The following is a 23987-nucleotide window of genomic DNA, read 5'->3' on the forward strand; positions in this document are numbered from 1 at the left end:
CACCATCCCCCAGTCCTGGGCTTTCACTGCCACCCCAGGACACCACAGGTGGGCGAGCCTGGTAGTGACTAAGGTGTGACTTCCACCTGGAAGGGCATGGACCTGCATGGCATCTCCGTTCCAAGCACTGAGGGTGTTTCCTGTCACCTCAGACAAGGGGAAGAGGCCAACGCCCTCCCCAGGGTTCCCATGGGCACTGACCTCACCTGCAGGGGTCTCTTTTGGGGGGACAAAGCCCTGCTGGCTCAGTGCCCCCACCTCTGCCTGCTCAGGGCTCAGTTAGAACAGATTTCAGTGACCAGAGGCCACAAGCCCCCTGTCCATCTCCAGCCCAGGCATCTGGCTCCATCCACCTTGCCTTACTGATCAGTTCAGGAAGCTGTTCTAGGGCCATGATTCCAGTCAAGTGGGGGGAGTGGGGCGGGGGGTGGGCAGCAGCCCTGAGCCCATCCTCCTGAGAGAGAGCCCTGCCGGTCCACCCCGTGGCCATGCCTGCAGACACGGCCCCAGGCCCAGGTGTGTCTCACTCCAACCTTCCCTCCAACACCAAGTCCCACGTCCTCTCCCTCCCTGGGAGCGCTGGCCTCTGAGTCACTCAACCCTCATTCTTAACCCTGGAACACTAAAGGCCTGACTACACCCTCACCCATGGAGGAAGCCCTACAGAGAGTCACAGTCCCCCAGAACCCATGGCAAGGCAGGCAGCCCACACCCCTCTGGCGGCCTAGGGGGACCTGGATGGCTGTGGACCCCCTGGCAGAGCCCATCCACAGGGCCCGTGGACAGGGCAGTCACTTAGGCAGCACGTGTGCTGGAACCCAAGGGCGAGGGCACAGCGCCAGGCTGTGCTGTGTCAGCCCCTCCTCCCTCCCTGGGCGGAGCAGATCCCCAAGGGGGGCCATCTGCAAGGTGGTGCCTTCCAGCTGAGTCTCAGAAAAGGATTTCCTGGAGAGCTCCTGGCTGCCAGGAAACCCAGACTTCAGTCCAGGGCACATGGGGGACGCAGCTCCTGCTCCGCCCGCCCTGGAGCTTCCACTCTCCCTAACTGGAGTGCAGCCCTCCCCGAAGGACCAGGTCACAGGAGAAGGAGGGCTTCTCCACCCTGGCCTCAGGGGCAGGGGTCCTGGGCACTGGGCAGGGACTCGAAGGCCGCCACCACATTTTAGAATCAGACTGGGGACCAGCCTGCCGCTGCAGGGAATGGAGCCCCCTCACCCACAATACAGGCCGCCTCAGGCTCCCAGGCTCTCCTGGGTCCTGGCCCCAACCTGCAGGTGCAGGCACCCACCCAAGCCGGGCACCAGCCTTCCTCCCAAATCCTAACGCAGCAGGACTGCACGTCACTGCCTGGGGCAGGAGGGGCTCCACAGCCGCTTCTCACTTCTCCATTTGAGAGAGAAGCTCCTCTGTCCACTGGAAGCCCCTCCCAGCCCCGGGGAGAAAGGATGGGCTTTGTGGAGCCTGAGAGGACGGTGCACCGCGGTGCTTCTCCAGCAGGGGCGCCAGCGCCGGGAGAGCGGCCTCGGGGAGGATGGGGGTCCGCCTCTCCATCCTCCTCTCTGGCCTCACAGACCAACGAGGACCCGGGCGCGTGGGGAGGCGGAGGACGGGGGCAGGGAAGAGGGGGACTTGGCTTGTCCCTGGCCCCTGCAGGTTCTCCCTGCTCGGGAGAAGCTCAGAATGGGAGACTGAGTGGAAATGAGGCTGCACTTCATTCGGTCCAAGGAGTTGATCAAATTGGGAAATGAGGATTCAGTGGCCGCCGGGTCAGACAGAGCAGTGGTGACCATGGAAAACAATGCTCCCTGTTTGTATGCTGCCAAGTCCAAGTCCTTCAAAGCATCCATTCCACACTGACCGCGATGGAAGGAGGAAGAGGGAAGGTCTGGACCGCTCTGGGAGCAGCCCTCGGGCTGTGGTCTCCAGCCCCAGGCAGAACACTCATCCTCCTCCCCAGCCAAGAGAGCCCACCCATGTCGCTGCAGCCATAGTTGCCTATCCCCACCTGGTCCACCTTCCAGAGCCTGGGTTCCCCACCAGGACCGACCACCCACGGCCGCCTTGGCCACGCCCACAGGTAAGTACACTCAGTCCAGAGCAGTTTTTCATGCAGTTTAATGAGCTACAGAGGGTGGGGAGGAGGCAGGAGTCCTGCAGTGTCCCGCCCGACTTCAGAGCACATCCCTCCTCTCCCTTTTGCCTGTCAGGGGAGAGACAGACTGATGGAGGTGGCTGAGGCAGGAGGACCTCAGAGGGGCTGGGGTGGAGGAGGGCGCTAGGAGCAATGAAGAGCTGGCATTGGGAAGGAGCAGTGAGGGTCCCCAGACCCCTGGAGAGCCTGTCTTCATCTCATATGGGCAGCATCCTTGCCTGGCCCGGGCTCAGTGAGAGGAGTGAATATGACCGTGGATCCAAAACAAGAAGGATGTCACTCGGGCATAGACTCCAGGAAAGTTGGGAAGACCGCAGCTCTCCCCCCAACTCACCACCCCTACCTGGACCCAGGTGTTCCTCCATTTACAGACCAAGGGGCCCCCAGAGTCACCCTGCGGGAAGAAGAGACAGGTGGCCAATGCTCAGGGACCCTGCAGGCAGGAGCAGTGGATGGAGGCTACAGTCTGGGGGTCTCACCTTGCAGGAGTCCCGGCCCGGGCTCCCTGCACACAGCATGTCGTCCTTGATAACCTTGCTGATCTTGAGGTATTGCTGCCTACAGATCTCATCCGCCACAATGGGGACCTCCACTTCCTGCAGATTCTGGGGCGGTGGCAGCGGCTCTGTGAAAAGAAGCCGAGTGAGCCTGTGGTCCTGAGGGGGCGTACAATCACAGGTTCTAGAACCACATGCTGAGCCTCAGTACCCCCAGGGGGACCCTGGGAGTCACCCAAGACCCCACCTCTCTGAGTTACTTCCAGGCCAATGGGCTGATAATCTCTAGACTGACACTGTGGGCACCAAGCTCCAAAAAGAAACAGAGAAATATATTTTTTATCCACAAATAATTTTTATTGGGAAAAATCAGAGCAAGTGCTTTCCCCCAAGACATGCACAGTGAGCGGCCCTCCTATCAAATTTGACTGTCCATTTCGTAGTGAATCCTGGAGCAAGTCACTGAAGTTCTCTCTCCTCGTCTCCATCCCACCATGGAGACTCGGGGAGAATGGGGACCCCTGGAAGGGAGCACACAGGTCCTGGTGCAGAGTGAGGGAAAGAAATGCCCATGGCACCCTGGCCAGTGTTCTCAGTGGTTAGAGCACTGGCCCGAAGGGTCCCAGGTTTGATTCTTGGTCAAGGGCAAGGACCTGGGATGCAGGTTCAATACCCAGCCCCGGTCGGGAAGGAAACTAATAGATATGTCTCTCATATCCATGTTTCTCTCTCCCCCTCCCTTCCACTCTCTCTAAAAATCAATGGAAAAAATATCCCTGGGTGATATTTTTTTAAAAAAATGCCCATGGCCATGCCTCACTCTTGCTACTTTGCTCTCTGCTCCTGAAGAGAGTCTTCTTGAGCTGTCTGCCTCCTACACCCAAGGGAGACCCCGGAGGGACCCCAGCTGAGGCTCCAGCTGAGCTCTCATCTGTAAAGCCTGCCCCCGCCCCAGGGCATCGTCCCCAGTCTCCTCCTCCCACTCCCACCCATCATCCTGGTTCTTACCTTCAGGACCAATCCTGCCCCAGCCAGTCACCCAGCACCGTGTGCCTGGGGGGAATACAGGGGAGTTTGGCGGGAGTCTGATCCACCTGACGAGGTTAGATGGTCGCACAGAGTCCTCCAGTTTGAGAAGTGCCACGTCCGCCCCACCTACTGCTCCCTTTTCAAGCCTGTACTCCGGGTGGCGGATGATCCTAGCCACCTGCACACTGCCATTGAGTGAGGGTCTCACTCGTCCTAGTTGGACCTTAAAGTGCCAAGGCACTGGGTTTCTCCTGGGGACAGAAGGCCAAAGGCTTCTAAGAGGCTGCGGCAGGAAGTGGGCCAGCCCCTCAGAGCCCAGAGACCTCCCCTCTGTGGTGGGCAAGGGGAGTGCCAGGAAGCTGAATCCTGGTGGGGGGTCTGCAGCCACTCAGCCCAGGATCTGCCCACAACACATATCACATGCCTCCCGACATTGCCCCCCCCTTACCCCAGCCCCCCAGGTGCTGACAGAGAAGGGACTTACCCTGGAAAGCAGTGGGCAGCAGTCAGCACCCACTGGGGGTGGATGAGGGATCCCCCACAAAAGAGATCCCACTGGTCCTTTGTTGGATCTAAGACCCACAGGCCCACCTGCCACGGCCACGCCCCGTTGGAAGCATCATGCCCCCCCACGATGCCCACCAGTTCAGTCCCTGGGCCGGGATCTGGGGAAGCAGAGGAGGAGCCATCAGGGACCCAGGCACCGCTGCCCAGCACTCAGCATGGCCCCATCCTCAGTCCCTCCCATAGCCACCCTCAGAGGGGGATCACCACCCCATCCCTGGGTCGGCCTCTGAGAGGTCAGAGTCAGGGGTTTGGAGACAAGCCAGGCCTGGGTGTCAGCACCCACCTAAGGTCACAGGTACAGAGCCTCCCAGACAGGGAAGAGTCAGTACCAGCAGCCACAGCATCTGCAGGGAGAGAAGGGATGGGGGAGAGCCAGTGAGGAGATCTGGGGCAGGGACACAGCCTGGGAATGGAGAGGATGGGGATTTGAGCAACGTCCTCACCATGCCAGGCCTCTCTGCTTTCTGCTCCTGGACCCCGCTGAGCCCTTTTATCCTCCCTGACCAGACTGGCCCAAGGGGAAGCAGCCCTCCTTTGCGGTGGGGCATGGGAGGAGGCAGGGCTTATCCCTTCAGTGGGACCAGACGTGACCAACAGACCATCTATCAGATAAGAAATATGGGGGGTCATCTCTGATAAGACACTCAGTATTGTTACTGGAGCCCTAGCTGGTTTGGCTCAGTGGATAGAGCATCAGCCTGCGGACTGAAGGGTCCCAGGTTCGATTCCGGTCAAGGGCACATACCTTGGTTGCAGGTTCCCCGGCACTGGTCAGGGTTCATGCAGGAGGCAAACAATCAATGTGTCTCTCTCACATCACTGTTTCTCTGTCTCTCCCTCTCCCTTCCACTCTCTCTAAAAATCAATGGAAAAATATCCTTGGTTGAGGATTAACAAAAAATAAAAATAATAAAAATATTGGTGCTGGAGACATTTCAGTAGTAGATGACAGTATGCACATGAAAAATAAAGAAATGAGATGCTTTGCATCATCCTGTACACTGAAGGGTCTCAGGGTCGATTTCCAGCCACATACGAAGGTCGAGGGTTCATTCCCCAATCGGGACGCATACAAGAGGCCACTGATCAATGTTTCTCACACCTCTCCCTTCCTTTCCCTAAAATCGATAAGCCTATCCTCAGATGAGAAACTAAATAAATAATAAATAAGTCAGATGCTCTGAAACAAAACAGAACAGGGGCACGGATGGAATGGGGGGCTGTCACCTGAGCCAAGAGCAGGAGGAAAAGGAGAGCAGCAGGCCCAGTATTCCCCTGTCCCCCTCCTTCTTTTGAGGCTCACAGTGTCCCCCAAAAAGGACAGACTCGCTGGACTTGCAGAGTTTGCCAGCAGCAGCATGAGATGGAGGAGGCAGCTGCCCTGGAGCCTTTGGAGGGAGTGGGGGCCTGCTGACACCTTGATTGTAGACTTCCAGCCTCCAACACTGTGACAGAATACGGTTTTGTTTAAAAGTCTGGGTCTGTGGCATTTGTTACGGCCTCCCCAGGACACTCAGGCATCTGCTCAGCTGTCCTCATACATCCTATGCATGATCAAGCTTTGTCAAAATGCACAGCAAAGGGTGTGAGAGGTGCCAATATAATGCTAGTTCTCCTCACCTCCTGCACACTCCCGGCACCCCCACAGCGCTGGGAGCCAACCTCCCCTCTCACACTCCCTGCTTTCTGAATGGAGGATCTCTGTCCCCCAAGTCCAACCCCAGGCTGAGGCCGGCCATCCGCCAGGGACAGACTCTTCCGCCCTTTGACATTCTGAGAATCATTCTCCACCAAGCATGGGATAGGACCAGACAATGCTTTGAGAGGAGAAGCAAGAGGGGTTCCCACACTCCCGAACCACGCCCGGTCCTCTGTCCCCCTTGAGCCCAGTGAGGAGATCATCAAGGGATGCTTTGCAGCACTTAGATGAGCTCAGGTCTCTAGAAACCCATCATTCCCTCCTGGGGCGAGAGTCCCTGTCATCCTTGCTGAGATGTTGGTGTCTCCAGGGGCACCCAGAATCAGAATCCTCAGGGGACACTGGGGATCTCCACAGGACAACCACGTTTTAACATGGCCAGGGGGCCCCATGGTGGGGGGAGTGAGCACCCAGGAGGGAACAGGCTGGGCTCATAGACCAACAAGTCCTACAGGCCCAGGGGCAAGACCTTGGGTGATAAGGGGGGGCTTCCTCCCTCCCTGCCACTGGTTTAGACAGAGCCCCAACCTTTACCCACCTCGACAGAGGATGTGGGTTTGGGGCTGGTTCCCAGGGCCAGATGACAGGAAGGCAAGTCACAGAGGGATCAGCGAGAGGCCACAGGCCCCAACGCCCAGCCTGATGCTGGACCCAGACTTCCCGTCCCCCGGCACCAGGCTGGGCGATAACCAGCTGGGCCAGACCTGGGACAAAGACAGCATTTGATCAGTTCGAGCAGATCTGCCCGAAACAGAAACAAGAGGTTTGAGGGTCTTGGGGGGAAATCTCGTGGCTATCAATGGCAGCTAATACGATCTTCTTCCCAGAAAAGCCAAAAGCCTCAACTGAAAAGCTTTTAAGATTAAGTTTCCCAAGGTGTCTGCATGCAAGATAAATGTTTTAAACACAAATCAGGAGAGAAAGTAGAAGAAACCCATCTTTTAATCTCAGTCATAACTAATGCGATGCCATGATGGTAAAGACTCCATTCATGGCCGTGTCCTTACATTCCTAATCCAGAGTCCGTGACAACCACAAAATTTCCTTGTCAAGAAAACTCACATGAAATAAAATGTCATTCAATGTTGTTAAAAAGAGACGGTGTCATCAAATATCAACTCTTCAAATCCCAATATGAACTGCAGGCAAGTCTGGAACATTCAAAGTGACCCCCAAGTTTGCCAGGAGGAAAATACAGGTGAGGATGTCCCAGGAAGCCACAGGGCAGAGTGAGGCAAACTAGGCAGCTGGTACCAGAAAGCTGTGGAAATGGGAACCGAGTGGCCGTCCAGTAAAGTGGGGTGTTTGAATGGCCCGGCCGACCTGCCCATCCTCCTAGGCCCAGCCTCAGTGACGGCACAGCAGCAGAAAAATGCACGGAATCAACTCAGAGCAAAGAAGGAGGAGAGAGCATCAGTGATGGGCTGCTGGGAATCAGATGGAGGGGATGAAGAAGAGGGGGTTGGGAGAAATGAAGCCCACTGTTCCGGGGCTTGGTTTGAAGCCCCTCACTGTGAGGGAGGACACATGGAGGTGGGGCCACCTTGAACTTGAGGGACCCAGGCAACTCAGATCTTTGCTGGGGCTGGAGAGGTTCACTCCGCACAGAGGAAGGTGGTGAGAGCCATGAGACTGGAAACATTGTCAGGACCCAGGCCCTCCTCTCCCTCCTGCAGTTGGGGTCACCCCAGGAGGAGGGTGACGGATCCATCTCTAGAACCTTTGGTCCCAGCAAAACAGAGGACTGGCATCTGGGAAGCCCAGGTTTCCGCCCAGTCATCTTAGAACAGAATCAAATAGTCCACCAGCCAGCCAGGCTGACAGATTCGAGGCAGCATTTGAACTTTTAATAAACACACTTGTTTCTGTTCGTTAGAAAAGTATTCTTGCACCCGACTGGTGTGGCTCAGTGGGTGAGTGTCAGCCCAGGAACCAAGAGGTCCCTGGTTTGATCCCTGATCAGGGCACATGCCCAGATGCTGGCCCAATCCCCAGTCGGGAGCATGCAGGAGGCAGCTGATCAATGATATTCCTCTCTCATCGATGTTTCTCTCTATCCCTCTCTCTAAAAAAAAAAAATGTTTTTCAATAAAAACATTTATTTAAGTATACTTGTTTATAGTGGTAATTTTTGGCATAAAACAGGCCAAAACTTAGTGATTTGCTCTTCAATATGAAGAAAACTGTTGGGGCTGACTAGAAAAGCATTGAATTGGAAAGTTAGAAACCAAAGTAAAAACAAATGAAAAAGAAGTTATTCAAACCCATTCAACTAGCAATGATGAGAAATAGAAGTTTGAGGAAGTTTTCAGGGAGGTAGGAGAAGACACTGCATTTATGAAACAAGGATTACATCATACTGTATTCTTCTCAGATCAAGAAGATAATAACTGAGTGCCCTTGGACATAAAAATATAACAAATTAATGCTGGACAGTGTGTTCAATAGTTAGAACAGTGTCCCCCCACCAAAGGGTCACCAATTCAATTCCCGGTGCAGGTTCTATGTGTGGGAGAACCAAACAATGTGTCTCTCTCCCACTGATCTCTGTCTCTGTCTCTCTCTCTGTCTCTGTCCCTCTCCCGCCCCCGCCCCCTCCCCCGTTCCCTCTCCCTCCTTTCCACTCTCTCCAGAAATCAATGGAAAATGTATCCTTGGGTGAGGATTAACAAAAAAACAATTTTTTAATAGAACAAAAGAACAAAAAAATGGGCCTTGCTGTTCTTTTTACAATTTGAAAAAAAAAAAAAAAGTGTGCTCAGTTGGCCCAGCACTGGATGGTCCTGGGGCCATGCACTCCGCCTGCCTCCCCTGGCACCAGAGGCGCATGGACAGCTGCACAGACAAGGAAGATCCAGGGCTCAGCTGGGAGCAGCTCTCACAGGTGCACCTAAGACCCACTGCCCACAGCCTGCGGCCTGGGAGGAGCTGCCTTTGGGAATCGCTCCCCCCGGGAGAAGTGGCAACTATGAGCCATCAGATACAGCTAGCCATTCTGCACAACCCCCAGAGTTCCTGGGGCCACTCCCTGAACAAACGCTGAGATGGGAGGGGCGCACCTGCAGGTCTCCACAGGAGCAACAGCAGGTGTCTCAACAGGCTGGAACCTAGAGCCACACTCTCAAAATGCCCAAGGAAAAGGACGTAACTCCCAGGAGGGCTGACCCCGAGGGCTGTCTGTCCCTAGCACGGCTGGGGAGCAGCCCCTTCGGCTCCCGCAGACGCTCTTCCTGGGGGAAGCCAGAGGGAAGGGCTGGTGGGCAGATGCCAGCCCTGCCTCTGCAGGGGTCCCCGTCATGTATTCCAGGTCCCGTCCCCCTCAGCCCCCCTCTGCGGGCCTGGCCCTAAGTCTCACCCCTCGAGGATCTAGTTCCTGGTCCCAAGCCCTTTGGAGGCCTTGCCTGCTACCCTTGTCCACTTACCATCAAAATAGGGCAAGGGAGCGTGGGGCACCCCGGGGGGCACCTGGGCTACACACATTCCTCCTGCCCGTGGTGGCCACAGCTCTACCCCTTCTGGGTTAGCAGAGTCAAGGACCCCTGCTGTTAGCGGGTACGTGTGTCCCCAAAACATATGTCTAAGTCCTATATCCCCTGGCACTTGTGAATGGGACCTCCTTTGGAAATAGCCTTTGCCATGGAATCAGTGTTAGATGAGGGCATGAAGGAGGGGCCCTCATCCAATATGACTGGTGTCCTTCTGGGAAGAGCACAGAGACAGACAGGAGGGAAGACCATGTGACCATGGAGGCGGAGACTGGAACCAGGCAGTGCAGTCAGGAACACCAGGGATGGCCGCCCCCCAGGAGCTGGGAGAGGGCCTGGGACACATTCTCTCCTGAGCCTCTGAGAAGGAACCCCTGCTTGCGACTGATTTCGGACACCTGGCCCCAGAACCAGAGAGTAAATCCCCGTTGTTGTAAGACCCCGAGTGTCTGCTAATTCCTACGGCAGCCACAGGACACGGAGACACCTGCCACCTCGGTGCCTCTGCTTCCTGCGGCCGGTCCCTCGGCACCGGGAGCGCAAAGAGACAAGGGGCAGCGATGGCTGCTCAGGGGGCCTCTCCTGTCCCCTGGCCGAGTCCGACCCCTACTCGGGACCAGGACGGACACCCCTGGTGCAGGGAGGGAAGCACCGGTGATACCCCCAGGTCCCAGCAGGGACGCAGGCGGGGCTGCTCCTCCTTCCAGATCATTACCGGACTCCAGGGACAGGGCCCAGGCGACAGTCACTGGAGGGGAGCGTGCCCTGTGGCCGGGAGGACAGGCTCTTTGCCCAGAGAGAGCCATCTTCCAGCTTCAGCTGTGCTGTCCAGGTCCCGCCTTGAGGGGGTCGTTTTGCTGCCTCCACTTGGGCCCCAGTGTGGAAGCTGCCATCCCACAGGCCTGAGAACCACTGTGGTTTGGGTGGCCACCAGCCACATGGGTTCCCAGTTGGGAGACGGGCAAATGGCAGCAGGTAGGTCTGGGCCTCCTGCCAGCAGCAACTCATAGTGAGACGGCGCCTCACCATCATGTCCAGCCAGAAAGGAAAGCCCTCCCTGGGCCGGTTGGGCTCCTTGGTTACAGCGTCAGCCCCGCACTGAAGGGTCTCTGGTTCAGTTCCCAGTCAGGAGCATGCACCTGGGTTGTCGTTCCCTCCCTGCCCCCCAGTTAGATTGCGTGTAGGAGGCAAGCAGTCGATATGTCTCTCACATCAATGTTTCTCTCTCCCTCCCTCCCTCCCTACTTTTCTCTGGAAGCAATGGGAAACTACCCTCAGGTGAGGCTTCAAACAAAACCTGCTTGTAGGTTCATTCCAGACCATGCAGGAGGCAACCAATCCCTCTCTCTCTCTCTCTCTCTCTCTCTCCCTCTCTCTCTCTCTCTCTCTCTCTCTCTTCTTCCCTCACTCCCTCCCACTCTCTCTAGAAAATCAATGGAAAAAACACCCTCTGGGAGGATTAACAGAAAGAGAAAAGGCGAGCCCCATGCAGCTGCTGATAGTGCAGGGCCTCTGGCCAGTGCGTTCCCCAGGGCTTGTTCCCTTGGTACAGAAAACCATAGAAGAACCAAGCAACGCTTAGAGAGATGGAGTTACATTTATTATTATTATTACTATTATTATTATTACACGTGGGCCCAGAGGAAAATGTCTCAAATTCTTGGAGAAGTTACAGAGGAATTTTCCTGTATTTAAATGTTTTTACTTTCTTTGTCTCCCAAATAAGGATTTTTCCAGTTCCCTTTGCAAGTTCTTAAAGGTCCCTATGTGCTGGGGCTTTTAGACCTCAACCAAAGGCTTGGCCTGGTGACAGCACTGATAACTTCGTCTGGGGAAGGTTTATGGCCTCTTTGGAACAGGGAGTAGTCTTATTTCCTTATTATTTAAGCAAGCAAGCATTTACAGAAGCCAAAATAGCAAGATTAAAATTTCAAATAGCAGTTTTTATATAAGATGGATGCTTCGCCCTGGGCACCCTCGGACCAGGCGCTCCAGCAGGTTTCCTGGCACCTTCTCCTGGGGGCTCACATTCCAGGGCAGGGCTCCCGGCCCGTCCAGCCATGGCTCCCTCTGTCTGGACACCAGCCCTGGTGTGTCCTCACCACTCCCGCAGGAGCCTCTTGGCCAGATCCCAGAGCTCCTTCGGAGCACAGTCACTTTCCTCTCTCACGGGCCCTGCAGGGCTGGGCTGCCGCTAACCCCAGTGCAGACTAGTGTCAGGAGATGAGGGGCAGGTCTTCTCAGGGAGATGCCTGTGCATTATAAAGGGGCTCAGAAGGCAGAATAATGGCCCCCAAAGACATCCACGCCCTACTCCCCAGGAACTGCAAACATGCCAGGTTACCTGGCAAAGGGGGATAAAGGATGCAATGGAATGAAATAACTGGTGACCTTGAGATAGGGGTCATTCCGGATTACCCAGGGAGGCCACATGCCATCACTGGCCCTCAGGAATGCCACAGGAAAGGCTGGGACATGTTCCAAAAGCTGGGAAAGGCTGCAGGAGGAACCAGCCGACACCTGGATTTAGTCCTTGAGAGCCACGGTCTCCTGACTGCAGGATGGTGAGATGATTCATGTGCCCAGTGGTGACTGTGACAGCAGCCACAGGAGACTAATCCCGGGTGGGTGTGCTGGCTCTCAGTTAGGGGGTACGGGGGGCACTCTGCGGGCTCAGGGGACCTGGGGACTCAAGATTTCCTGGGCAGCAACCCCGATGTCACCTTTCCACGTGTCAGGACCCACTGGGTTCTAGCCAGGCCCTGGCCTTGGCCATCCATCACCCCAAGGGAGCATCTCTGTCCCAGAGCTCGGCTCCTGGTGGTGCTCACTCTCTCTGCCCCACGCCCCCCAGGCGCCCTTCTGCTCTGTGTGTAGCCTTCAGTGACCAGTTCATTTCTGTCAGCTTGTTGGCATCTTTCCCCAGGACCGCCACTGAACTCAGCATCCCCCCAAAGTCCCTGCTCTGTGCCCCGTTATCAGCGCTGGCTCCCCATGGCCGGCCAGGCAGCAGCGTCCAGCTCCAAGGCCCCATCCCAGAGTGGCCTCCTCAGGTCACACCTGGCTCCAGCTGCTGTGGGCTGGGCTCCCAGAAGCCCACAATCAGAGGCTCGGCAGCCTCTAAACAGGAAGCAGGGGTCAGGAACTGACCGTCTGGAACTGAGTTCCAGGGAGAAAAGAAACCTGGAACTTGGCGGGGTGGCAGAGAGCAGCAGGGAGAAAAGGTGCCCTCGGTGTCCCTTGTTGGGGGCAGGGAGGGCTGGACACTAACAAACAACAGGGCACAGGTGTGTGTTTCTGCGAGTGCCTTCTCCCAAGTCCTAACTGTCCCCCTGGCACCCGTGACTGAGCGGCCATCACCTCCATAGCATCTCCTTCCTGGACCAATGACATGAAAGCCAAGGGCAGAGGGCAGGAGGGAGGTGGCAGCAAGTGAGAGATTTCAATCAATCCTTATGGGGCAGAAGCAGATGGAGGAGGGGGAGTGACAAACAAATGCCTGCTGAAGGAAGGGGGCATGTTCCCATAGAGGGCCCTTCACACCACAGAGATGCTCAGGGTGTAGAAGCCAACTTACCCAAAGAGAAACCGAGCAGGAAGCTTACAAAGTACAATGCTCCCTGTAAACATTATGTTCAGTGAAATAAGCGAGGCGCAGAGGTCACACAGTGTGTGCTTCTGTTTATGTGAACCTGTAACCAGACAACCAGTGGGTCCAGACTGCCTGTCACTACTTGAGCCCATTAAGCAGAGACAGGCTTGAATCATGTAGGAGCATTTATTCCAGTCCTGCTGGAAGGATGGGAGAGCAGCAGGTCCTCCAGGAATATTTGCTCTGCACCCCACCATCAGCCACTGCTTATATTGGGTAGAAGGACAGAGATGACATGGGGAAGTAGAAATGACAGGCATGGGAAAGTGGGCACGGGGTAATCATTACAGGTTACACGTCATGCAGGCTGGGGTGGCGGGGGTCACAGAGGGTGGACGCCTCCGGGCACCACAGGACCAGAATACAGGTAATAGGGGCTGGGGGTTGTACAGAGCAGGTGCCTCCGGGACTAGATTATCTCAGTCACAAGGTTATAAATCTCTCCATTAATGATAGACAGTGCTCCCGACAGGATGACACACTGCATTCTGCTGCTAGCTTCCATGTCCCAGGGCGCATATCTCCCAGCCAGGTGAGAATGCGCTTTCTCTAATCAGAAAAGAACAACCATTATTAACAGAGCATGATTAATATTTCTTATAATTATAGTGAACAAAAGCATTTTTCTTTGACAAACATTGGAACAAATACAATTGTTGAAATTTTCATGAGATTCACACAACCTTGAGATTGGATATTATAACCTTGGTTGTTATAATTTACTTATCGCAAACACTCCTTACTCTTAATTCATTAACATGTAAGAGGACTTATTTTTCTTCTCAAGAAACCACACACATCCAAACTTAATAAAGAATTTTGTTCTTTTGGCTCATGACCAAGAACCTTTGTCCAGAAGGCAACTTGATCTTGAGTGTTAAAGAGAATAAAATGGGGCAGAGAAAACTTATTGAGCTTAGCAGTTATCTTGCAGAAAGCTTGCAGCCTTGAGCTCATCATAGCCTAGATAACCACTAGACATCTGGCGACGGGAGGAACCAAGGATTGGACCCTTACGTCAGCAGAAATGTTTGCAGCCAGCAGAAATTAATAAAATATATTTCAGAATAATAAAACATATTCCCTACCCTGTCCATGTTTCTTCTGTTCCCCTCTTTATTGCTAATATTATCTGCCTCCCCCTTCAGTCACCACTAATTCCTTTTTCGGCCTCAGCCCCCCTGCACCCAGGTGCCTGAAATAAAGGCTCTTTTGATACACGATGGCCTCATATCATAGGTGAGTGACCCCGGTCCACTTCGAACCTTTCAGATCTTATTCATCTTAAAATCAGGTGCTCAAACAGAAGACACTGGGGCCGGGGAGGGGAGACTAACTAGTGCCAGTCTAGCATTTTCTCAGTTCTTGTGTCAACAAAATACATTTCACTCGCCCTGGCTGGTAGTAGTCATTGGAAATGCTTTCTTACTGATTCCTCTTCTAAGTGGCCATTGGCAGCATCTAGAAGCCCTGTGGGATTTCAGCACTGGACCTGCGTTGATCATGTGCAAAGCTGCCTCGCCGCACTCATATTCATTCTAACATTGTGTGCAGATGGTCTTGGGTGTTCTGTGTAGACTGCCATGTTGTTCCTGGTAGCCTCCTCTCCTCCTCCCTGACCCTCACACCTTTTGTGTATTTCTGATCGCTGTGGGCTGCCTGGAGTCACCTGCACTGTCTGGGCCTCCCTGTCCATCATCCCTCATTCAGGGGCAGGGCTGCCAGCATCCCCGGTAAGCAGGATGTTTGCTGTGGGCTCTGGGAAAGCCACCCTGATCAAATTTAGGAAGTCACCTTTGGCCCAAGTTTGCTAAGAGTTTTATCACAAACTGTGGTTGAATTTATCAACCAAAAAAACCCAAAAACAGGTATTTTTCCATATCTATTGAGATTATCACATGGTTTTTATCACCTATTTCTGCTCCGTTAATGTGGTATATTGCACTAATTGGTGTTAAACCAGGGTGGTTTAGACCTTCCTGGGTTTTTTGGTAATTATTTTACACATTGGGAGCTGGTTTGATAATGTTTTACTTTGGATTTTTTCAATCTATGTTCATTATGGAATTGCCTGCTATTTTCCTTTATTCTCTGTGCAGCTTTTGTTCTCCAGAAAGTGTGCCAGGGAGCTCGCCTCTTTTTCTGTTCCCTGGAAGATCGCTCGGGCCTTGACGTCTCAGTGTAATTCTCCAGGAAGCCATGCTGTGGTGTAACTCTCCCGTGTTGTACTTTCTATTTTACTTCTGGGTAGATGTTCACCACCCAGAAGCAGGCCTTTCATGATTATAAATCAGGTCCCTCTTCCCTTTCTCCTAAAGTCAGTTCTCAGGAGTTATACTTGCCTAAAAATGGTCCATTTCACCTGATGGCAAATTTGTTTAATGTAGTTGTTCATATTAACCTCTTCCAATTTTTAAATATCTCTCCCCTGTCCATGTTTCTTCTGTTCCCCTTTTTATTGCTAATATTATTGGTATATCGGTTTTCCTGCCTGATCAATCTTGCCAGAGGTTTGCTTATTTCATTAGATTTAAGGAACTCACTTTTGGCTTTGCATCCCTATTATTTCTTTATTATCTAGTCCAGGTGCTTCCTCTATTTGTTTTAAATTACCCCTGACTTTCTTCCTTTAATCAGCCTATCTTTTATTGTCTTCCTTATGCTCTCTCTCGGTGTGCTCTGACATCATTTTTCTCACTTCTTTTTTTTTTTTTTTAATATATTTTATTGATTTTTTACAGAGAGGAAGGAAGAGGGATAGAGAGTTAGAAACATCGATGAGAGAGAAACATCGATCAGCTGCCTCCTGCACACCTCCTACTGGGGATGTGCCCGCAACCAAGGTACATGCCCTTGACCGGAATCGAACCCGGGACCTTTCAGTCCGCAGGCTGACGCTCTATCCACTGAGCCAAACCGGTTTTGGCTTTCTCACTTCTTGACTTAAACAGGACTAAATCCAGAAAGGACTGGTCATTTCCCTCCAGGTACAAGCCACCATGTCCCTGTGAATATTAGGAGGTGGTATTTTCACCATTGTGAGTCATACTTTTTAATTTTCATTCTGACATTTCTTTAGAAGTATATTTTTTTAATTTTCAGATGGAGGAGGGCTTGTGCCCATTTTTTATATAAGTGTGAGAAAGCTTAAAATACCGATGTAGCCTGTTGTTTTCCAATACAAGGCAACTGGAAGTGACCTCTGACAACAGAAATACAGGCTCAGTATTTGCCAAGGACGTAAAGAAAGACAGAGAAATAAAATATCCAGCGTCAGTAAGAAAAGATGGTTTACAGGACGCCCCTCGTAAACTCAGACAGTGAACTTGTCCGCAAGTGGCCTTGTCGAATGGTGTTCGCTGTGATTTGCTCCTGATCAACGTCTATCAAAGTTGATCACCTCAGGGGAACGCAGTCCAACTACCAACCAAGACGCTGGGAACGTCCCACAGAGAGGCTGTGGGAACCTCCAGCAGCGGGGCCTGTGTAGTAGGAGCCCAGCAGGCAGACCCTAGGGAGCCCAGGTGATGCTAGTCAAGACTCCTACCCATTAGCACACGGTGGGTACCAGGGTGCCTGGGCCTCCCGGAGGAGGGAGAGTGGAGAGTGGAGACCCAGCAGGAGGAAGGAGGGGACGGTGGAGGTGGAGCCCTGGCAGCCTGGGTGTCACAGGCTGGCACCCCACGTCCAGGACAGAGGCCTGGCTGTGGGAGGACAGCCCCCAGGAGAGGTGCTAGGGAGCAGCACACAAATCTCGGGGGCCTTGGTCAGAGCCCAGGCAGGCACTGCGGAGTGGGGTGCTGCCTGGAAGCCGGTCACAGGCGCTGCCCTCGGTGAGGAGCAAAGCCGTCCTGTGGACACAAAGCTGTGCTGTGGCCTGTGTCCCTCTGAGCACTAGGGCAGAGGAAGTGAGATTCAGTGTCATTGTCAGTGTGGTCACAGTTGTCCTGAGGTTTGGTGGGGCCTGAATGGGACAGTCAGTGACATGAATGAAGGCCTCCACGAGCCCTCCCTGCCCCGGGCCCCAAGACCTCCATTGTGACAAGTGAGGACCCGTGGACGCTGGCACAGTGCTGCCACCACAGCACCCCTCCCGCCCTCGCTGGTCCAGCTTCCACTGCAGTGTTGCAAAATGGGGCTGTTAGGTAACAGGAGCTGTGCCGTTTGCCCACCTGCCCTCAGCCTTCCCCTATCAGGGCTGGGACATCCTCATCACAGCCTGACTTTGATTCTGTCCCTGCTGCCCACCCAGCCCCACCCTCACGATGGGCATCCATTCCTCTCACTCAGACCCAGCACCCTGGGACCCCCAATGGCGGCCTGAGGCCAGAAGGACTCCTGCGCAGAGCAGGAGTGCAGGGCACTGACGACCCCCCCACCTCCCACACACACACACACACACACACACACAGCTGCTGGCCTGAATGCCCATGTGCACTTTATCTCAGCATCCCTCTTCTCATCTTTTTTTATTAATCCTCACCCAAGGGTATTTTTTTCCATTGATTTTTAGAGAGAGTTGAAGGGAAAGGGGGGAGAGAGAGGATGGAGAAAAGCTACAATGTGAGAGACATATCAATTGGTTGCCTCCTGCAGGCACTCCGACACAGGGCTAGGGATCAAACCTGCAACCAAGCACATGATCTTGACTGGGAATCAAACCCAGGCCTCTTCGCTCTGTGGTCTGACACTCCAACCCCTCTCTTCTTTTTTTTAAATTATTTGCAGATATACACCATGTAAATATAAAGATAGGACAGCTTTGTTATTTTCCTTTTTAATTTTGTCCCCACCCCTCAACCCCCTCCCCTTGGGCCACCACCCACTTGTTTTCTATATCTATGGTTCTGTTTCTCTTTTCTTTGTTTATTTGTTTTGTTTTGTTTTAGATTCCACATATGAGTTGCTCATTTCTCAACATCTTTGCAAACATGTGGTTTTATTGTACTTTTTTATTTTCTCCAATATGATGAGTGTGAAACTGTATGTCCTTTTATTTCCCTGGTTATTCCTCTGATTATGAAGGAGGCCAGTCAATGCTTATGGCCACTCAGGTGTGTCTTTTGAGAATGGCATGCAGTGTGTTTCTTTCCATTAATGCTTTGTTTTCTTTGTCCCACACCATTCCTCTGAATTAGTATTTCTTCTTCCTGGAATAAATCCTTAAATAGTTCTTTTCATGAGTGCCTGCAGGTGATAAGACACTCTTCATGTCTTCTGTTTTGTAATATCACTATTTTTACCTCAATATTGTGTGACAGTTTATCTGGGAATAAAATTTTATGTTGATGGTGATTTTTCCTCACCACTTCAAAGGAATTGCTCCAGGTTCTCCTTCCACCTCCTATTGCTGATCAGAAATCCCCTGAGACTGAGAGTCATTTCTTTTTAGGTTAAACTCTCACTTGTCTCTGCGGGCTTTTAATGTTGACATTGTGCAGTTTTACTAAAATGGGTTTAGGTGAGAATTTATTTATATTTATTCTGCTGAATTTTCACGGGGTACTTTCCACTGAAGGTTCACCATTTTTTGTTGATTCTAGAAAATTCTCAGATATTTTTGTACCAATACCATGTTTTCATTTTTCCAGACAATTTTTTTAAGTTCCTAATAAGGGGTTCTGAATCTCTAACAAGCTTCTGAAGTTGGAAGCTATCAAACCATCTAACAAGATGCTCTTTCATGTTTTATGTGGGTTTTTAAGATTCCTCTGTTTCTGCCCTGATTGGTTTGGCTCAGGAGATAGAGCGTTGGCCTACAGACTGAAGGGTCCCAGGTTTGATTCCTGGTCAGGGCAAATGCCCAGGTTGTGGGCTCGATCCCCAGTGTTGGGCATGCAGGAGGCAGCTGATTGATCATTCTCTCTCATCATTGATGTTTCTGTCTCTCTCTCCCTCTCTCTTCCTCTCTGAAATCAATAAAAATATATTTATTTTTTTTAAAAAGATTCCCCTGTTTCTGATATGCTGATATTGAAAACCAAACAAGCTGACATTCAAGCACACTCAGAGAATGGCCCTCCGGCCCCTCAAATCCCTTCTAAGCTCACGCCTCTGTCCCCACCACTTCTGTCTCCACCACCTCTGTCCCTCTGCTCAAAGCCCCTTCCCCCTAATGCCCACCCTTGCTCAAGCTTCATGAGCTGGGCCTGGCAGCTCAGCCCCGTCAAAACTTCCCAGCAGGTCCAGACTGGCTGGATCACGCCGTGTCACTCCAGTTCGGTCTTCAGCCTTCACCTCCACACCATGTCCCACACTCACTGCAGTGCTGTGTTTATGTCTGTCCTCGCCTCACTATGGGTTCCAAGGAGCCCGGGAACCCACTCAGTGAACTTCTTCCCCCGAGACCTTGTCCATGCTGGGCACATTTGATCAAGGATAATTAAGGGAGGGAGGGAAGGAGGGAGGGAGGGGAGGTGGGAAGAGAAATAAGAAGAAACAAGTAGGAAATAAGAGAGAGAGAACATAGAAGAGCAGAAAGAGAAAATTAAAAAGCAGGGAAAGGAGGGAGGGGAGGAAGAAAGGAAGAGGGAAGTGGAGAGATGGAGGGAGGGACACTGGGACAAGCAGAAATGCATGAGCTCCCAGAAATGCCATCACATGGAACTGTACCCTGGAAAACCTCCTCACACCCAAACACGGAGACCTGGGACCCGGGGACCTCTCAGGGAGGCCCCCACTGCGCCCTCAGTCAACGCCATGATGCGTCCATGCCACCATCTCAAGCCACGGATTGGAGCTGGCTTTTCCAAGTTTAATAGGAATCAGAGGGTGAGCAGGAGGCCATGGGCCCAGGCCCCTTACCCTGGCCCACCCTCCTGTGAGAGGCACCAGTCTTTGGAGCATCTTCCTGTGTCTGCCACCCTAAAGTCAGGAAAGGTGGGGACCAAGAGGGCAGGAGGCTCTTGACACTGTGGAGGGTGAGATGAAGGGTGAAGAGGTTGGGAGGAAGAGGCTGGAATTGGGAAAGAAGCGGAGGGGTCAACAAGGAAGATTGAGGGTCTCCCCACCATGGGAACCCAGCCTGGCCTCATCTAGGATCCAGGGGACAGAGGAACATACCTCCGGATCCAAGAAATGTAGCATACAGCCCAGGTAAGTCGTGATGACCACAGATGTATCCCCAGCTCACAATCCCTACCTGGATCCAGGTGCATTTCCAGCTGCACACCAGGGGGCCCCCAGAGTCACCCTGTGGGGAGAGGCAGGACTCAGTGGACATCTCCACACAGGCCTCTGCATGGAGCTTCTGAGTCCCGATTCCACAGGGCCAGGAGGGGACGGAGGACAGAAGACAGGGACAAGTGGGGTCTCACCTGGCAGGAGTCCTGGCCCTCACTCCCAGCACACAGCATGTCCTCCTTGATGATCTGGCCAGTGTTGTCGGAAGAGTTCTGGTAGCGCTGGTTACAGTCCCTGTTCCCCACAATGGGAACCATCACCTCCTGCAGCTGGTAGGGCCAGGGCAGCGGAGCTGTGGGGAGGGGCTGGCTGAGAACCAGGGCTGGTCCAGGCTTCTGCTCCTTCCCAACAACCAGATACTCCTTCCACTCCTCTGGGCCACTCCCGGCCATCAGCAGAAGGCACAGGGAGTCCCTCCGTGGGCCCTGACACTCAGGTCTAGAAGCAGCTACACCTGGCCCTGGGACTTAGCTTCCCAGCATCCACCAACTGAACCCATTCAGTTCTAGGATGCAACACTTCATCAGCCAGAGTCTTGTCTCTACATGCCTGAGGGTAGGCACTCAGGAGAGAGTGTTATCCCAGGATTTTTCTCCTTGAAAAGGAATGGATCAAGGGCTCATGCCAACAAAATGCATCACAATTGGAAGGAAAGACTTCTGTGCTGATGGGTTGGGTGTTCTTCTGATTTAGGGACCTGGGCACTGTGACATCACCACAGGCCTTGCCTCTTGCTCCCAAACTGACTCAGGAAGACAATCAAGGTCTGAACAGCCCCACGGCACGTGGGGAGGACCCAGGGAGATCCTCGGGAGGGCCTGTCGACCTGTCAGAGTAAACACCTGTGTCCTCAGTGTCCATGAATCTGATCATGAAACCCCAGTTCTGCACACATTTGGGCTCAACAGGAAATCCCCCCTCTAATAACCAAATGTAGAATTAGCACATGCCCAGAAATTCTACTCCTAGTCTATACCCCAAAGAATTGAAAACAGGGGTTCAAGATGGTGACAGAGTAGGTGGAAGGTACACTCACCTCCTCCAAGGACCAAATCAGAATTACAGCTACATTATAGACAATCAACCTGAATAACCAACTGAAGACTGGCTGAAAAGAAGTCTTTTCATTAAGGACACATAGAAGAAGCCACATGGAGACGGGTAGGGAGGGTAGAGACACAGAAAGGGCTGGCATTGAGAGTTAGGAGTTACACCGCAGCTACAAAGGTCCCCTCTGAGAAGGGAGGGGTCTCCACCCCCTCCTGAGCTGCCCAGCCTGGAACACCAGTGCCTGGAAGAGGAGCTACTCAACATCTGGCTGTGAACATCAGTGGGGACTGCACTTGCCAGAGTGAGACAGGAGACTGCTAGGAACCCAGACGCCTTTTTAAAGGGCCAGTGCACAAATATCTCATTTGCAGGTACTCAACCTGGGCTCCAGCAGAGCCACAGTGGCCCAGAATAGACGGGGGTCACACAGGGAGAGATTGGGTTGTATGGCTTTGGGGAGAGGGCTGGAGAGGCAGCCTCCATTATCCAGTGCTGAGTCCCTCTCCCACATGCCCACAGATGCCATCTTTCCTGAGTTGAACACTACGCTCCATAAGGCATCAACTTGAGAAAATGCACTTGCCCCCCGCAAGCCCCCAACCCCCATCCCCCCCACCACACCCCCACCCCGCCTACAGGCTCCCAGTGGTCCCGCCCTACCAAGCTCATGCCCTGCAGAGGACTCCACTGTCTGCAACCGGCCTGGGCCCATACAGTCTTTCTCAGAAGGCTCTCGAGGAGGTCTGAGCAGACTCCAGGGCTGTTGGAGACACACAGGGAGAGACTGAGTTGTGTGTCTCTGAGGTGAGGGCCATTTTCCCCAGGCCTCCCCCCCCCCGACTAGCTCCACTTTGCAGAGCCCTCCCTCCTCACTGCCAAATCGTAATGTGTGTGAGCCTGATGAACTCTACTGGCCTCATCCTGCTGACTCCCTGAGACCCAACCCCACTGCAAAGATTTGAAGACCCCAGCTTGGTATTGGGGGGTGCGTGGTGGGGGGAGGGGGATGGGGGGTGAGTGGTGGTGGTGGCTGGCCTTGGTGAACCCTGAGACTTTTGTTGAGTGGTGTCAGACCCAGCACTGGCGCTAAGTTTGAATCTGTATCAACCTAATGTACATCACTCACTCCAACCCAATGACTCATTGAGAACTACCTCATGCAACTCAACTACAACAGCAGGGCTCACCTCACCCACACAAGGGACATTCCTGGGGCACTTAGCTTAGCTGGAGGCTCTTTCAGTGGAGGCAGAGGCAGATGTTGGGGTGCTTTGGGCCTTTTGTGTCCTGATGCAGGTCTGGTATTGCTGGGAATCAGCCTCAGTATGCAGCTTGCAGCTTGGCCCCTCCCATGTGCACCCAGGCCTAGCAGAGGGAGCCACCAACTGTGGAGCACTTTGTAGCTTCCAACAGGTATCCCAGGATCGGTCGCAGGCAGGGTCTGCCATTGACCTGCACCCGAGTGCCTCCCTAGCGGCCCCAGAACCAGCCCACATCAGAGTACAACCCAATTAGCTCCACAAGCAGCACACTCAAAGGGAGATCTCCGCAGGCACCAGACCCTGCTGGGGCACATTCTGCTTCATGGGGTCAGCCTACTCGCAGCAGCTCATACAGTGTGATCAGGGTCAATACAGTCAGTCAGCTTGTGTGTCAACCCTACCTACAACAGGCCAACAACAATCAAGACTCAACTACAACAGCAGGGTTCACACAACCCACACCAGGGACATTCCTGGGGCACCTAGCTTAGGGAATCAGAGACTGGGCCACTGAGCTCCACAGGACGTGTACCCCAAAAAGCCACCCTACGAAGACTGGGGGACATAGCAGATCTACCTAACACAGAAAACAAATACAGAGAGGTGGCCAAAATGGGGAGACAAAGAAGCATGCCCCAAATGAAAGAACAGGAGAAATCCCCAAGAAAAGAAATAAATTAAATAGAGACCAGATACAGAGTTCAAAACATTGGTTCTAAGAATGCTCAAGGAACGTAGGGGAAGGATTGATGGACTCAGTGAAAGCTGAAATAAAGAGACAGTAAGCATAAAAAAGGACATAGAAACCATAAGAGAAAACAGTCAGAAATGAAAAATATGAGATCTGAAATGACTACACTAGAAGGAATCAATAGCAGATTAGATGAAGCACAAAAGCAAATCAGCAATTTAAAGGACAAGCTGGCAGAAAATACCTAATCAGAGCAGTGAAAAGAAACAAGAATTTTTTAAATGAGGATAGTTTAAGGGACCTCTGGGACAGCGGTAGCCAACTGGTGGTCCGTGGACTAGTGGTTATCTGTGAGGTCCGAAAGGTTGGCAACCGCTGCTCTGGGACAAGGTGAGGCATAACATTTGCATCATAGAGGTACCAGAAGGAGAAGAGAAGAGCAAGGAGTTGAGAACCTATTTGAAGAATTAATGATTTAAAAATTCCCCAACCTAGTGAAGACAAAAGACATACAAGCCAGGAAGTACAGAGAGTCCCAAACAAGATGAACCCAAAGAGGCCCACACCAAGACACATTATAATTAAAATGGCAAAGGTTAAAGACAAAAAGAGACCCTTAAAACCAGTAAGAGAAAGACAGTTACTGACAAGTGAGGTCCCATAAGACCAATTTCTCAACAGAAACATTTCAGGCAGAAGAGATTGACATGAAATATTTAAA

The 23987-nt window shown here is 52.7% G+C and overlaps 1 protein-coding gene across 1 annotated transcript; it reads right to left on the reverse strand.

Annotated features, from left to right (window-relative positions):
• Positions 1 to 1599: 1599 nt before the first annotated feature.
• Positions 1600 to 4589, reverse strand: LOC308254232 (mastin-like; the record flags this gene model as incomplete). The annotated part of the gene is made up of 5 exons (XM_080680162.1): positions 1600 to 2546; positions 2632 to 2777; positions 3658 to 3929; positions 4163 to 4343; positions 4529 to 4589. 5 exons carry the CDS (start codon positions 4587 to 4589, stop codon positions 2382 to 2384), a joined length of 825 nt encoding a protein of 274 aa, XP_080536288.1. The 3' UTR covers positions 1600 to 2381.
• Positions 4590 to 23987: the final 19398 nt, after the last annotated feature.

This window comes from Plecotus auritus (assembly GCF_963455305.1).
Source record: "Plecotus auritus genome assembly, chromosome: 7".
Classification (NCBI taxonomy): Eukaryota; Metazoa; Chordata; class Mammalia; order Chiroptera; family Vespertilionidae; genus Plecotus; species Plecotus auritus.